The following is a 16,171-nucleotide window of genomic DNA, read 5'->3' on the forward strand; positions in this document are numbered from 1 at the left end:
GTACGCATGCATGCAGTTAGATGAAAAAAAAACAATAATCAATCAATAAGATGGAAAAAAACAAGTAATTAACAAGATCAGACCGGGAAGCACGCACGCATGTACTCATCCTATTGATCGGCAGAGCGAACGTCCCGTTTAACGCGCTGAGAGCGAGCGAGCGAGAGAGACGCGCAAAATTTTCTGTGCGGTGTGCGAACGCGTGGTGCCCGAGAATCGCATTGAGTATATCGTTCAGTTGATCGGTTTCCATCGATATATACTCATCATCATCCAATCTCAAAATTAAGAAACAGAAAGGCTTACTATTTCCTCGGCAGTCGGCCCCGACCAACCAACAACCAACAAACATCGGAGAGCCGGAGAGTAGTCAAGCCGGCCGCGTCGTCGCGTGGTCGTCGATCGATCGAGTGAGGAGTGATCGGCGCCTCTCTTCTGTCGTCATGGGGAGGGAGGCGTCCTCGCCACCGTGGGCGGCGGCGACGGCGGCGAATGGAGTGGCCGGCTCATCGTCGTCCGGACAGAAGAGGAAGGCCGCCGTGGACGACGACGGCCGCGGGGAGGACGACAACTGGCTGAAACTGTCGCTTGCTCCGGTGGACTACGGGGATCCCACGGGCGACGTCGTCGACAACAACTCCTCCTCTTGCGCTCCGGCAGTGATGACGTCGACGGAGGAGCGGTCGGGGACGGCCGCCGGTGTGGCCTCCGGATCGGCGCGCGCCGGTTTGATCCCCAACGGTGCAGTCCCGATATTCCCATGCTTCAATTTCCTTGGAACTTCAACGTCATCATCAAGCCTATCGCACCTCCATCAACAATCTTCCTCGACTCGACGTCAAAGCAACGCGTCCACATCAAGCTCTAGCGGCGGCATCGGCGGTGGTGACGACGATGAGGCACCGAACGTCATGAACGGCGGCGACAAGAACGATGGTAATGCTCTTCCGGATCCACCGTATCCTTGGGCTACCAATGAAGTGGCCAAACACCACTCCCTCGTCGAGCTCGCTCGTCGCGACATCATCAACATCAATGGCGAAGCTCGGTGCAGGCGCTGCGACACTCGCAAGATGATTGTCTACAACATTGCCACCAAGTTTCGAGAGGTGTCCGACTACTTCCGCCAGAACTACCAGCATATGAATGACCGTGCGCAGGCGCGGTGGATGAATCCCGTCGTGCCGAACTGCGATAGTTGTGGCCATGAGAGATGCATGCGTCCGGTGATTGCCGCTGAGAAGGAACGTATCAACTGGTTGTTCCTACTGCTCGGAGAGACACTGGGTTTGTGCACGCTTGATCAGCTCAAGTATTTCTGTGCGCACACCAACCGGCATCGCACCGGCGCCAAGGATAGGGTGCTCTTCTCAACCTACGAAGAGCTATGCAACCAACTTGCTCCTGGGCTAATCACGGGGCATGATCAGTTGGGGATGCGTTAGCTATTAATTTTTTCGGTTGTTAATTTAGACTTTAAAGATGCAACCATGCCGTGGTTGTTATATTAGGTTCATCTAGAGTCTCTATCTTTTAGTCTCGTCTCTATAAGTATTTCACGATATATTATTTCTCTATATTATTTGTAAGTTGTGCAACTGAATTTGAATTTTGAATGTAGGTGTGTACTGTTTTCTGAATTTCAGCCGGATTCCTCACCCTAGGATATAGCTCGTGTTGTCATGTAGAGCGCATATATCCTATTTTATCATGTTTGTTAATCAAACTGAATTTTTTGAACATAATAATTAATAACCAATGAGTTAATTAAATAATTGGTTTAAATCATTGAGCCGAATTGTCCCGGCCGTCCGGTCGCCTCGGTCTCACTCTCATACGAGCAGAAGCAAAAAGGAATGCCTCATTCTCGGCGCGCGGCACCTCCTCGATGCGCGGGGACGACGCCCGCCTCAACGATCGAACACACGCCGTGGTGACGAGGAGTCCACAGCTGCCACCGTTCCACGCTAGTGCCGTGTCCACAACCGCTGCCACTTTCTACATCTGCCGTATTCCATCCGTCCATAAAAGTTAAGACATATTTCACATTTAAATTTTTTTAAATAAGTTGTTTTTATTTTTACTTAATACATTTAAGATTTAAATGAAGAGATAAATTGAATACTCATCTAAATACTCATTAGTTGCATGTTTATATTTATTTCTTAATTTTATAACATCTAAGATGATTTAATTTTTTTTTCTTGGTGATAAAAGTAATATGTGTAACTTTTATAAATGAAGAGAGTGTATGCTAATTAAGCTAGACTGGAGTCCTTACATCAGACAGAACGATTGATCTAATTAAGCTTAATTATCTTGATAAAGCAAGCAAATCAAAGGTAAAATTAAGCAACGTTAATTAGGAACTTCAGGGCAGGCGACTAGATGGATGTAGTCATGAAATCACGATAAAGCAGTAGGCGGCAGCCCGCGGCGAGGCTCCGCGGGCAAGCTAGTCGCGCCAGATGTGTACGGCAAGCGTACGTGTCGATCGCCTATGCTGAGGCCTACGGCGACAAGGATGCGTCCCCCAGTATGCAATCGCGAGAGCAAGCGGCACATATGCGGCAGCCGATCGGTCTTACGTGGAGACGAACTGGTTTGAGTGCACCTATATATATGATCGGTCTTACGTGGAGACATCGCCGTGTTTATAGTACTAAAGTTATTTAAATTTCTAACTTTTTCATCACATCAAAATTTTCTACACACATAAACTTTCAACTTTTTCATCACATCATTTCAATTTTAACCAAACTTCTAATTTTGGTGTGAACTAAACACAGCCGCACTCTCCCGAATAGCGTCTCACAGCTGGACGCTACGAAAAACAGCGTCCATCCTAATTTCCTAATTACGCACATACATTTACCAGAGATTTAATTAATGGGTTATTAATTATCATATTAAAAAAATTCAGATTTAACTAATGGGTTATTAATTATCATATAAAAAAATTTCGGTTAATCAAAGCCCAATACAAACGTTTTATTTTGTACGCACAAAACAAAAGCTCAACAAACACAGACAACAATGGGGTGCACTAGAACAACAATGGGACTGCGCACAGATGAAAGCTGTTCGAAATTCAAAAACTTACCAAAAACACAATGCCTTTTACGTTTCATAGATGGATGTCAATCTTTTTTGTGGCAGTGGATGCTGGAATTTTAATCTTTCTTTATTACAAGCGATCGATGTTGTCTGGTGTAAAAAATATGAAGAAAAAGTACAATGATCCGATATTTGCTTTGATCAATTATACACCGAATGAGAGGCAGAGCGGCTCGCCTCAGAATCTCCATGTACGCGGATGACGCAGTGGTTTTTATAAACCCTGTTAGAGAGGATGTCCCGGCCTTCACCGATATTCTCGTGTATTTTGGACGTGCGACATGACTGGTCACAAACATGTAAAAATCGCAGGTGGCGGTAATCAAGTGTGCAAGCATTGATCTAGACTCCATCCTTGATGGCGTCCCAATGTTGCAGGCCCAATTCCCCATAAAATACTTAGGACTGTCACTTCTACTTGAAAGGATGCGTAAGACGGCGGCGGCGGTGCAGGGAGCCGGCTCGTCGTCGTCCGGACAGAAGAGGAAGGCCGCCATGGACGACGACGGCAGCGGCGAGGACGACAACTGGCTGAAACTGTCGCTTGCTCCGGTGGTCTACGGGGATACCACGGGCGGCGTCAACGACGACGACGACTCTTCTCGCGCTCCGACAGTGATGACGTCCACCGAGGAGCGGCCGGCGACGGCTGCCTGTGTGGCCTCCCGATCTTTGATCCCCAACGGTGCAGTCCCGGTATTCCCATGCTTCAATTTCCTTGGAACTTCAACGTCATCATCAAGCCTATCACACCTCCATCAACAATCTTCCTCGACTCTACGTCAAAGCAATGTGTCCATGGCAAGCTCTAGCGGCATCGGCGGTGGTGACGACAACGAGGCACTTGGCAACATCGTCGCACCGAACGTCCCGAACGGTGGCGGCAACGACAACAACGGTGGTAATGCTCCTCCAGATCCACCATATCCTTGGGCTACCAATGAAGCAGCCAAACACCACTCTCTCGCCGAGCTCACTCGCCGTGACATCAAAACCATCCGAGGCGAGGCTCGGTGCAGGCGCTGCGACACACACAAAATGATCAAATACGACATTGCCACCAAGTTTCAAGAGGTGTCCAACTACTTCCGTCAAAATTACCAACATATGAATGACCGCGCACAGGCGCGGTGGATGAACCCCGTCGTGCCGAACTGCGACAATTGCGGCCATGAGAAATGCATGCGTCCAGTGATAGCCGCCGAGAAGGAGCGTATCAACTGGTTGTTCCTACTGCTTGGGGAGACACTAGGTTTGCGCATGCTTGATCAGCTCAAGTATTTTTGCGCGCACACCAATCGGCATCGCACCGGCGCCAAGGATAGGGTGCTCTTCTCTACCTACGAAGAGCTATGCAACCAGCTTGCTCCTGGGCTAATCACGTGCCATGATCAGTCAAGGATGTGCTAGCTATTAATTCTTTCGGTTGTTAATTTAGACTTTTAAAGATACAACCATTCATACATATGTGGTTGTTACGTTAGGTTTATCTAGAGCCTCTGTCTTTGAGTCTCGTTGCTATAAGTAGTTCATGATATATTATTTCTTGTAAGTTGCGCAGCTGGATTTGAATGTGGTGTGTATTTTGTCCATTCTTATATTTTTATTATACGGAAAAACATATCAAGCATTATGCCACTTAGATAAAAAAAAGGTTTAAAAAAGTAAATAAATCCTGGACATCGTGGGTGACCTCAAATTCCACCGAAACCATCTTCTCCTCCGGCCCAACGAGCCCGGTCCAATCCATGTCAGGTGCGGGTTAGGCCACGCGGAGACGCGACTTCCATAAACGCGGCGGCGACGGGAGACCGGCCGGCAGCGGCAGCGCGCGATGCGTCGTCCGCCCACCGGCGTCCCTGCATCCAGCACTTCATTGCAGACCGTATTGTGTTTCTTTTCTCCACTTGCCATTTCACTATCTTAATGTTTGTGCGGCTGCTACTTGTGTGTTTCTGCTGTCTTGTGCATCTAAATTTGAGCTTGCTTTAAAATTTAGTGCATAAGAGTTCTGAGAATAACTATGGCCGAGCAAATACATGGTACAGAGCTTTATTGTTTCTTGTCTTGTTTTTATACGCGAGTTACTTGCAGCATTGCTGACCGCTTCCTTTTGTATTTGGTCTGTTTTTCTCGAGTTGGTCAACAAATCCATTTCAGGTCAAGAAGGATTGACATTCTCATTCAGACCAATAAGGATTTGACGCCGGGAGAATTGAGAAACTGACATTGAAATAGTGAACCTTGAACACTCACTATGATGGACTCCCACACGCTGGGAGAATATTTATTTCTTTTACTTTTGAGGTAAAATAATGTATGTTTATTTCGGGAAAAAGTGATTTCATCTCTCGCAGGGATATTCCCTCGTTTCGTACATGCCACCTAAATAGTTATAAAAAAATTTAAAAAAAATGGCAAGATATATTAATATGAAATATATCATTCCATAAACATACTAGTTAAAATTCAACTTGTACAAGTTCTAACAAAAATAACAGCATAGCTGCGAATATACGATAACTATTTTCAGTTTATGTTGTTCTTTTTGTTCCAACTTATAGAAGTTTAATTTGGTCTTACATATTTGTGGAGTGATATATTTCATATTAATCTATGCTGTCATTTTTTTTTCAAATTTTTTGATAACTATTTCATATTAAACTAATTTTTGGTTTATTTCGTGTGCTTGTTTTTGTACACCCTTCCATCGGGGTTTGCTTTGTTTAAATTATGTTAGCAATATAGTACTCCCTCCATTCCTAAATATTTGACGCCGTTGATTTTTTTAAATATGTTTGACCATTCATCTCATTCAAATTTTTTTGTGAAATATGTTAAACTATATGTATACATAAAAATATATTTAACACGAATCAAATAATAGGAAAAGAATTAATAATTACATAAATTTATTTGAATAAGACGAACGGTCAAATATATTTTAAAAAATCAACAGTGTATATGGTTGAATTTGATGGTAGATCATGGAACTACTAGTATGTAGCGCCCGTTCCGTCGTGGCGCCTAGCGGGAAAATTATCTCTTAAAAACCCTAATTGCGAAATTTGTTTCTTTGCTTGTTGTCTAGTGTCTGTGCCATCTCAAGATCTCAATACCCGATCTATCGTCGAGTTCATTTCCGAATCCAATCCCTCCAAATCAAATTCCTCCGCAAAAGTCCATTTTGCCTCCCCCAGGGTCGATGGGCCGATTTTCCCTCGGCCCATCTTCCCCTCTCTCCCCGGGCGCTCTCTCTCTCTCTCTCTCTCTCTCTCTCTCTCTCTCTCTCTCGCGCTCTCCCATCTCTCCCCTCCCCCGCTCAGCCTCGCCCGCACGCCGCGCGCGCGTGCGCGTAAGCCGCCGCCCCGAGCGCCTCTCTCCCCGCTCCCCCGCTCAGCCTCGCCCACACGCCGCGCGCGCGTGCGCGTAAGCCGCCGCGCCGAGCGCCCCCTCCCTTTCCCCTCGCTCTGCCGCGCCTGCAGCCGCGCAGCCGCGCAGCCGCTCGTCCTCGCGAGCCAGCGTGTGCGCGCCCGCGCGGACGCCGCCCGTTGCTTCCCGCGCGCGCGTGCCGTGGTGGCCGACCGCCCGGTCGCCGCCGCCGTTAGCCTCTGCACGCGCCTGTCGCCAGTGTCGCCGCTCCGCTCCAAACCGCCCCGCCGTCATCGCAGTCGTCATCGCCCGGCCCCCGCCCCTCCGCGCGCAAGCCGCCAAGGGACGGAGCCGCGCCCCTCCTCCCTCTGCCGCGATGCTCCCGTTCCCCTCCCCCTCTTTTTCCCGAATCGGCAAAGGGGCAAGCCCCTTTCTCCCCCTCCTTTTCCCCTTTTTCCTCCTCGCCGGCGTCATCCTCCTGCCGCCGCTTTGGCTGCAAGCGCCGAGCGCCAGCTCGCGCCTTAACCGTCCAATGTCGGTTCCCCTCTCCCAAACCGACATTGCCGTCCATTTAAGCCCAAGCCCTCCCCCTCCAAACTCCCTCATTTTCGCCTCCGCGCCATTGCCGCCCTCTGTTTCGCCGTCGCCGATCGTCGTTGCGCGTGTCGGAGGAGCTGGCACGAGCAAGGACGCTGAAGAGGACTCCGGCCGCGCCCTCTCCTTCCTCTTCCCCGGCCCGAGGCCGGAGAGATTACTCCCGCGCCGTCGGCCTCTCGTCACAGCGCCCCGACCCGCACGGTAGTGCCTCTCTCCGTTCTTCCTCCTCGCTCCATCTCCTCCCCTTAGATTTCGGTAGTAGCTCGAGTAGCCTCCCCGTAGTTAGCCGGCGCCGCCCCGACTGTTGCCGTCGCTCGCCGTGTGCTCGCCGCCGTCGCCGCCCGAGCTCCGTAGCACCCGCTCGTCGCCGGCCTCGCTCGGCGTAGTTCCGCCCAATCCGACGCTAGCGTCGAGTTCCCGAAGCCGCGTAGATGCTCTCACCGCCGGGAATCGGCCCCTCGTGGCCTCATCGCCGTTTCCCTCTTCCCTCGCCGCCGGTTGCCGCCGCCGCAATCCGCCGCCGTCGAGCAACCTCCGGCGAATCCGAGCCGTTGGCTCGTCTCCCCTCGTCCCGTGCAACCGCCCGGTGTGCTCGCTTTTGCCTGTATCACCGTGGTTCGCTCCGCCGCTCGCCGCCGCCACCCGCCGTCCATTCGCGGCCGGGTCGTCGTCTACCTCCCGCCGGCCTGCGTGGCAGCCACGTAGGCGCCACGTCGGCGCCAGCTCAGCCTAGACCGGGTCGAGCCAACCCCGGTCGGTCCCTCCCCGTGCGCGCGTTCCACCGCGAGCCGTGAGGCTGCGCGTGGGCCCGCCGCATCCACGTCCACCGCGAGCCGCGCGCGTGCACCGCGTCCCAACCCCACCCGCGCGCGTGCGCCGTGCGCACCCTCCGCACGGTGAGCCGAGCCGCTGACAAGCGGGTCCCACCCGGTCCACCGGCTCCCTCTCTCTCCTCCCTCCCCCCCGCGCGCGCGCTTGGGCCGTCTTGGGCCGGCCGGTCCGTTAAGCTCGGCCGAGCCGCCCCAAATCTCTTGGGCCGCACCCTAGCCACCCGAGAAAAGTCTATATTTCCTCCCTCCTTTCTTTTCTTTTTCTTTTCCAAAAAGGATTTAATTAAATCCTTTTTCCGTTAGACCAAAAATCCAATAATCTTAGAAATTCAATATCTTCCCACCCGTAAATCCGTTTGACTCCGTTCAACTTCCAAAATTCCTCAAATCTCGAGATCTATCTAATGGCATGCTTAGAGGTCATTAATAGGGCTTTATTTTCGCCGTTTGTTGAGTTGTTCCGTTTCGCGTGTAGTTCCGGAACCCGAAGACCCGCAGTGCGAGGATTTCGAGGATCAAGCTCCAGATCTCGAGCAAGGCAAGCCACCTTTGAACATCTTGAGCCTATATTTGAAATCTAATTATATTGCTTGCAAAATATTATGCATTGATAGGATCGCACTTAATCTATTGTTCCGTCTGCAAGGCAGATTGGCGGACCTACCTAAATTGTTGCATTTGATCCTTTCCTTGTTAATTGTTACAGCATGTCCCCTTGTAACCACCTAGTTGCGTCTTGATATTCGTGCATCCTGTGCGAGTATCGACGGACGCCTTCAAACTTATATTCTGAATAACAACTTGGGTAAAACTTGGGTTTTACGAAAGATTTGGAAAACCCGACACCTGGGTCGGTGCTTGCGAACTAAATGAATTTCCAGAACCGCAGACCGGGGAACGTACCGGGTGTACGGTTTCCCGCTCTCGCACTTAAGGACCGATTTCCTTGGAATTTCATCCAAACATAAGACAAGTACGACCACATGGGTGGAATGGGACACCCCTGGCTGAGTAACTAGCTTATCAGGGGAGCCTTGATGCCGAGAGACATGTGGATTCGCCGGGGTGGTGTCGGGGAGGACCCCTGGGCTTCCTGGCACAGTATGATCTGGGACCTAACCTGTTGTTGGTCTGGGACCCCTCTCGTTGGCATATGGTAAACCTGTATCGGCTTTCGAAATGCCTTGTCATGAAAGCTTGGAGGTCTCCCGACGTGGCTGATCCCCACGGGCTGGGTGATCCGGGTTAGTAATGTCGTGTGGGTAAAGTGTACCCCCTCTGCAGAGGTTAACAAACTGCTCGAACAGCCGTGCCCACGGTCATGGGCGGATGTGAGGTGATTCCTAGCGTAGTTTTGTTTGACTACTGCTTGTGAAATTGCTGTTGTGAAAAGGGGTTCGATGTTTGAAAAATCTGCAGCTGATGGGATCAGCTAGGCCCGGGTGGCCGTTTGAAAAGTTGTTGGCCCGGGTGGCCGTTTGAAAAGCTGTTGGCCGGGTGCCAACCTTGTTGCAATCCTAAAGACTGACACATTGCACATACTCCGACCGGACGAGACGCACTGTCTCATCCGTGTCGTTTGAGAAGCACTCACTTAGACTTTTTAGAAAAGAGTTCAAACAAAATCAATTACGAAAACAACAGCCATTCCTTGAAGCCTGCATTAAACACTTATTTCCCCTGGCTTGCTGAGTACTCCCGTACTCACCCTTGCTCTATATAAATATTTCCCCCCCCCCTCAGTTGCTGAAGAAGATGAAGCGGATCCTGCTGATGAGGAGTTCTTCCAGGAGCAAGCCGGCTACGATGAGTTTTAGGGTTTCGGCCTAGTTCCCAAGTCGCGCCTGTGATTGTTTGGTCCAAGTCCTGGCTTCTGTTTTCCTTTTGTAATGCAGTTGTGAGCTCGGGATCTGTCCGCAGCCCAACATGACTGTACTTCTACTCTATAATAAAGAGACCTCTGTTGCTGTGATACTCTGTCTCCCTGTGATACCAGCACTGTTTCCTGGGACTGGTATCGATTAACAGGTTAATTTGGAGCGTCATGGGCTAGTTCCAGTCGGGACTAGTTCGGGGCGTGACAAGAGATGGTATCAGAGCACAGGCTTGGCCCTAAGGCGAAACCCGACGTTTAGGACGACCCTAAGGATACTAAGTTCAAAACTACTTGCGAAAAGCTAAGGTTTCTTTTGTTTTCTTTATTTTTCAATAGTTTGTTTCTAAAATGGTTACTGATCTTTCTCTCTTTCAAAATTGTAGATGGCAGTGAACGCCAGCTTCAGTTCCCACGGTTTTGGTGAGGGTCACCACGTCGCTCAGCTTCGTGACCTCGCCCGTTTCCTTGGCTTCTCGTGTCCCGAGTACACGGGGTACTCCGTGGACCGTGTTCCCCCTCACTGTGAGCTCTCTGTGTACCTTTACCCCCGTGGAGGTATACACGGAGCCGGCCTTCGTCCACACCACTTCACCGTGGCCAGGCCCACTCTCCAGATCGCGTACCAGGACCTCTCCTGGACTGCGCTTCGTCGCCTGGCCCACGACTACAGCCACCGTCTCGGAGGCTCCGCCTTCCGGCAGCTTCCACGCCTTCCTTCTGGCCACTCAGACGCCAGGTACCCTTGTCCGTACAGCGAGTCTCAGCCAGTGCTGACTCGCATGGTTGAGCTTTCGGAGGCTCAGGCCACTGTCACGCCCCGAACTAGTCCCGACCGGAACTAGCCCGTGACGCTCCAAATTAACCTGTTAATCGATACCAGTCCCAGGAAACAGTGCTGGTATCACAGGGAGACAGAGTATCACAGCAACAGAGGTCTCTTTATTATAGAGTAGAAGTACAGTCATGTTGGGCCGCGGACAGATCCTGAGCTCACAACTGCATTACAAAAGGAAAACGGAAGCTAGGACTTGGACCAAACAATCACAGGCGCGACTTGGGAACTAGGCCGAAACCCTAAAACTCATCGTAGCCGGCTTGCTCCTGGAAGAACTCCTCATCAGCAGGATCCGCTTCATCTTCTTCAGCAACTGAGGGGGGGGGGAAATATTTATATAGAGCAAGGGTGAGTACGGGAGTACTCAGCAAGCCAGGGGAAATAAGTGTTTAATGCAGGCTTCAAGGAATGGCTGTTGTTTTTGCAATTGATTTTATTTGAACTCTTTTCTAAAAGCAACTAAGTGAGTGCTTCTCAAACGACACGGATGAGACAGTGCGTCTCGTCCGGTCGGAGTATGTGCAATGTATCAGTCTTTAGATTTTGAAACAAGGTTGGCACCCGGCCAATAGCTTTTTAAACGGCCACCCTGGGCCAACCACTTTTTAAACGGCCACCCGGGCCAACAACTTTTCAAACGGCCACCAGGGCCTAGCTGATCCCGTCAGCTGCTGATTTTTCAAACATCGAACCCATTTTCACAACAGTAATTTCACAAGCAGTAGTCAAACAAAACTACGCTAGGAATCACCTCACATCCGCCCGTGACCGTGGGCACGGCTGTTCGAACAGTTTAATGACCTCTGCAGAGGGGGTACACTTTACCCACACGACATTACTAACCCGGGTCACCCAGCCCGTGGGGATCAGCCACGTCGGGAGACCTCCAAGCTTTCATGACAAGGCATTTCGAAAGCCGACACAGGTTTACCATATACCGACGAGAGGGGTCCCAGACCAACAACAGGTTAGGTCCCAGACCATACTGTGCCAGGAAGCCCAGGGGTCCTCCCCGACACCACCCCGGCGAATCCACATGTCTCTCGGCATCAAGGCTCCCCTGATGAGCTAGTTACTCAGCCAGGGGTGTCCCATTCCACCCATGTGGTCGTACTTGTCTTATGTTTGGATGAAATTCCAAGGAATCGGTCCTTAAGTGCGAGAGCGGGAAACCGTACACCCGGTACGTTCCCCGGTCCGCGGTTTTGGAAATTCATTTAGTTCGCAAGCACCGACCCAAGTGTCGGGTTTTCCAAGTCTTTTGTAAAACTCCAGTTTTACCCAAGTTGTTACTCAGATTTTAAGTTTGAAGGCGACCGTCGATACTCGCACAGAGTGCGCGAGTATCGAGGCGCAACTGGGTGGTTACAAGGGGACATGGTATAGCAATTAACAATGGAAGGATCAAATGCGACAAATTAGGTAAGTCCGCCAATCTGCTTCGCAGACGGGACAACAGATTAAGTGTGATCCTATCAATGCATAATATTTTGCAAGCAACATAATTAAATTTCAAATATAGGCTCAAGATGTTCAAAGGTGGCTTGCCTTGCTCGAGATCTAGAGCTTGATCCTCGAAATCCTCGCACTGCGGGTCTTCGGGCTCCGAAACTACACGCGAAACGGGACAACTCAACAAACAGCGAAAATAAAGCCCTATTAATGACCTCTAAGCGTGCCACTAGATAGATCTCGAGATTTGATGAATTTTGGAAGTTGAACGGAGTCAAACGGATTTACGGTTGGGAAGATATTGAATTTCTAAGATTATTGGATTTTTGGTCTAACGGAAAAGGATTTAATTAAATCCTTTTTGGAAAAGAGAAAGAAAAGGAAGGAGGGAGGAAATTTAGACTTTCCTCGGGCGGCTAGGGTGCGGCCCAAGGGATCTGGGGCGGCTCGGCCGAGCTTAATGGGCCGGCCGGCCCAAAACGGCCCAAGCGCGCGCGCGCGGGGGAGGGGAGAGAGAGTCCGGTGGACCGGGCTCACCACGCGCGGTCCCGGGTGGGACCCGCTTGTCAGCGGCTCGGCTCACCGTGCGGAAGGAGCACGCGGCGCACGCGCGCGGGCGGGGAGGAACGCGGTGCACGCGCGCGGTCCGCGGCGGACGCAGATGCGACGGGCCCACGCGCAGCCTCACGGCTTGCGGTGGAACGCGCGCACGGGGAGGGACCGACCGGGGTCGGCTCGACCCGGTCTAAGCTGAGCTGGCGCCGACGTGGCGCCTACGTGGCTGCCACGCAGGACGGCGGGAGGTAGACGACGACCCGGCCGCGAATGGACGGCGGGCGGCGGCGGCGAGCGGCGGAGCGAACCACGGTGATACGGGCAAAAGCGAGCACACCGGGCGGTTGTTCGTGACAGGGGGAGGCGAGCCAACGGCTCGGATTCGCCGGAGGTTGCTCGACGGCGGCGGATTGCGGCGGCGGCAACCGGCGGCGGAAGAAGAGGGAAACGGCGACGAGGCCACGAGGGGTCGATTCCCGGCGGTGAGAGCATCTACGCGGCTTCGGGAACTCGACGCTAGCGTCGGATTGGGCGGAACTACGCCGAGCGAGGCCGGCGACGAGCGGGTGCTACGGAGCTCGGGCGGCGACGGCGGCGAGCACACGGCGAGCGAAGGCAACGGTTGGGGCGGCGCCGGCTAGCTACGGGGGGGTCTACTCGAGCTACTACCGAAAGCTAGGGGGAGGAGACGGAGCGAGGAGGGAGAACGGAGAGAGACATCACCGAGAAGAGGAGGGGCGCTGTGACGAGAGGCCGACGGCGCGGGAGTAATCTCTCTGGCCTCGGGCCGGGGAAGAGGAAAGAGAGGGCGCGGCCGAAGTCCCCTTCCGCGTCCTCGAATGCACCGGCTCTCCCGGCGCTCGGCGAAGGACGGCGGAGGTGAGACAGAGCACGGGGCGGCGGCTACGGCGCGGAGACGAATGGAAGAGGAGGGGTAAGGGGAGGCCGGGGGTTTAAAGGGGACGGCAATGTCGGTTTGAGAACCGACTTGCGCGGTCAAGGCGCGAGCTGGCGCTTCGGCTAGCGGCCAAATTGGCGACAGGGAGGATGACGCCGACGGGGAGGAAAAGGGGAAAAGGAAGGGGGAAAAGGGGCTTGCCCCTTTGCCGATTTGGGAAAAAGGAGGAGGGGAGCGGGGGCGACGCGGCAGAGGGACGGGGGCGCTGCCTCCGTCCCTTGGCGGCTTGCGTGCGGAGTGGCGGGGGCCGGGCGATGACGAAGGCGATGACGGCGGGCGGTTTGGAGCGGAGCGGCGACACTGGCGACAGGCGCGGGCAGGCGCTGATGACGGCGGCGATCGAGCGGTCGGCCACTCGGCACGCGCGCGCGGGAAAACAGCGGGAGGCGCGGTGGTTTGAACGGCGCGGCTCGGGCGACAGGCGCGGGCTGGCGGGACCGGGCGGCAGCGCGGGCGCGCGCGAGCAACGGCACGCGGGGAGCGGCAGCGAGGGATGGGGAGACGGAGAGCGAGGGGGCGCTCGGCGCGGCGGCACACGCGCTCACGCGCGCGCGGCGCGCGGGCGGGGCGGAGCGGAGCGGAGGGAGAGAGGCGCTCGGGGCGGCTCTCGCACGCGCGAGCAGCGCGCGGGCGAGGCTGAGCGGGGGGGGGGGGGGGAAAGGAGCGCGCCGGGGGGGAGAGAGAGAGAGAGAAAGAGAGCCCGGGAGAGAGAGAGAGAGAGATGGGCCGAGCGGAATTCGGCCCATCGAACCCCGGGGGAGGCAAACTAAACTTTGCGGAGGGAAACGATTTGGAAGGATTTGGATTCGGATTTGAACTCGACGATAGATCGGGGATTGAGATCTTGAGATGGCACGGACACTAGACAACAATCAAAGAAACAAATTTCGCAGATAGGGTTTTTAAGAGATAATTTTCCCGCTAGGCGCCACGACGGAACGGGCGCTACAGACCAACCCCCCTAACAAGAATCTCGACCCCGAGATTCAGCACCTAAGGGAGCAGCTCCGGAAACTTGGCGCGGAGAAGATCTTCTCGTTCCCAGGTTGCTTCATCTTCAGAATGATTGCTCCATTGGACTTTGTAGAACTTGATTGTCTTCCTTCGAGTCTGACGTTCTGCTTCTTCAAGAACCTTGATCGGTCTTTCCTTGTAGGTCAGATTCTTTTCCAGCTCGATATTACCCAGGGGAACTTGCTCTTCTGGAACTCGAAGACATTTCTTTAACTGGGATACGTGGAACACGTTGTGCACATCTGCGAGACCTTCAGGTAGCTCAAGCTGATAAGCCACTTCGCCACGTCTGGCGGTTATGAGGTAGGGGCCGATGTAGCGGGGTGCTAACTTGCCGGACATCCCAAACCTTCTCATACCACGGAGGGGTGATACCCGCAGGTATACATGATCTCCTTTTTCGAACTCAAGGTCACGCCTCCGATTGTCAGCGTAATTCTTCTGACGGTCCTGCGCTGTCTTTAATCGTTCTCGGATTAGCTTAACTTGTTCTTCTGCTGACTTGAGTATGTCAGGACCGAATACCAGGGCTTCGCCCACCTCGTTCCAGCACAAGGGGGTACGGCACTTTCTTCCGAACATTGCCTCATTCGGTGACATCTGAATGCTGGCCTGATAACTGTTGTTGTAAGAGAACTCGGCATACGGCAAACAACGATCCCAAGTGCCTTCGAAATCCAAGGCACACGCACGCAGCATGTCTTCTAGGATTTGGTTTACCCTTTCTGTCTGACCATCGGTCTGCGGATGGTAGGCTGTACTAAAGTTTAGATCAGTCCCGAGGGCTTCATGCAACTGCTTCCAGAACCTTGAGGTGAACTGAGTGCCTCGGTCTGACACAATTTTCTTGGGGCAGCCAAATCTACATACGACATGGGTCATGTAGAGTTCTGCCAGTTTCTTTCCATCATAGGTGGTTTTCACTGGCACGAAATGAGCTGATTTCGTGAGTCGGTCCACGATTACCCAAATGGAGTCGTACCCGCTGGGGGTTCTTGGCAAACCGGTGATGAAATCCATTCCGATCTCTTCCCATTTCCACTCGGGAATCGGTAGGGGTTGCAGCAGACCAGCTGGCCTCTGATGCTCTGCCTTGACTCTTTGGCAAATGTCACACAAGGCTACGTATTCAGCGACATCTCGCTTCATTCCAGCCCACCAAAAGTATGCCTTGATATCCTGGTACATCTTCGTACTTCCTGGATGAATGGAGTAAGCGGACTCATGAGCTTCCTTTAGGATGAGATCTCTTAACTCCTTCTTGGCCGGTACACAGATGCGTGAACCGCACCAAACTGTGCCTTGATCGTCTATGGAGAAATTGGTGTCTTTCTTCTCCTGTATTCTTTTTATTAACTCTTTTATCCCTTCGTCATCTTTCTGAGCCTCCCGGATTTGCGACTCTAGGGTAGGCTGTACTGTCAAGCTGGCTGGGACTCCTGACTGTACCACGGTCAGCCTTAACTTCTCCAATTCTCTGCACAGATGATCTTGGTCAGGCCGTATTTGAGCTACATTGCAATAGGCCTTGCGACTTAGCGCATCAGCGACCACGTTGGCTTTAC

At 52.7% G+C, this 16,171-nt stretch overlaps 2 protein-coding genes across 2 annotated transcripts; both read left to right on the plus strand.

Annotated features, from left to right (window-relative positions):
- The first annotated feature begins 293 nt into the window (after window positions 1-293).
- On the plus strand, window positions 294-1,640 carry LOC4339519 (uncharacterized). Its single transcript, XM_015783601.3, has one exon. The coding sequence runs from the start codon at window positions 444-446 to the stop codon at window positions 1,443-1,445; it is 1,002 nt and encodes a 333-aa protein (XP_015639087.1). The 5' UTR covers window positions 294-443; the 3' UTR covers window positions 1,446-1,640.
- Window positions 1,641-3,543: 1,903 nt separating this feature from the next.
- On the plus strand, window positions 3,544-4,527 carry LOC107276836 (uncharacterized). The gene is made up of 2 exons (XM_015783196.3): window positions 3,544-4,153; window positions 4,241-4,527. Exons 1-2 carry the CDS (start codon window positions 3,544-3,546, stop codon window positions 4,525-4,527), a joined length of 897 nt encoding a protein of 298 aa, XP_015638682.3.
- The last annotated feature ends 11,644 nt before the right edge of the window (window positions 4,528-16,171 follow it).

This window comes from Oryza sativa, chromosome 5 (assembly GCF_034140825.1).
Source record: "Oryza sativa Japonica Group chromosome 5, ASM3414082v1".
In the NCBI taxonomy this organism is placed as follows: Eukaryota; Viridiplantae; Streptophyta; class Magnoliopsida; order Poales; family Poaceae; genus Oryza; species Oryza sativa.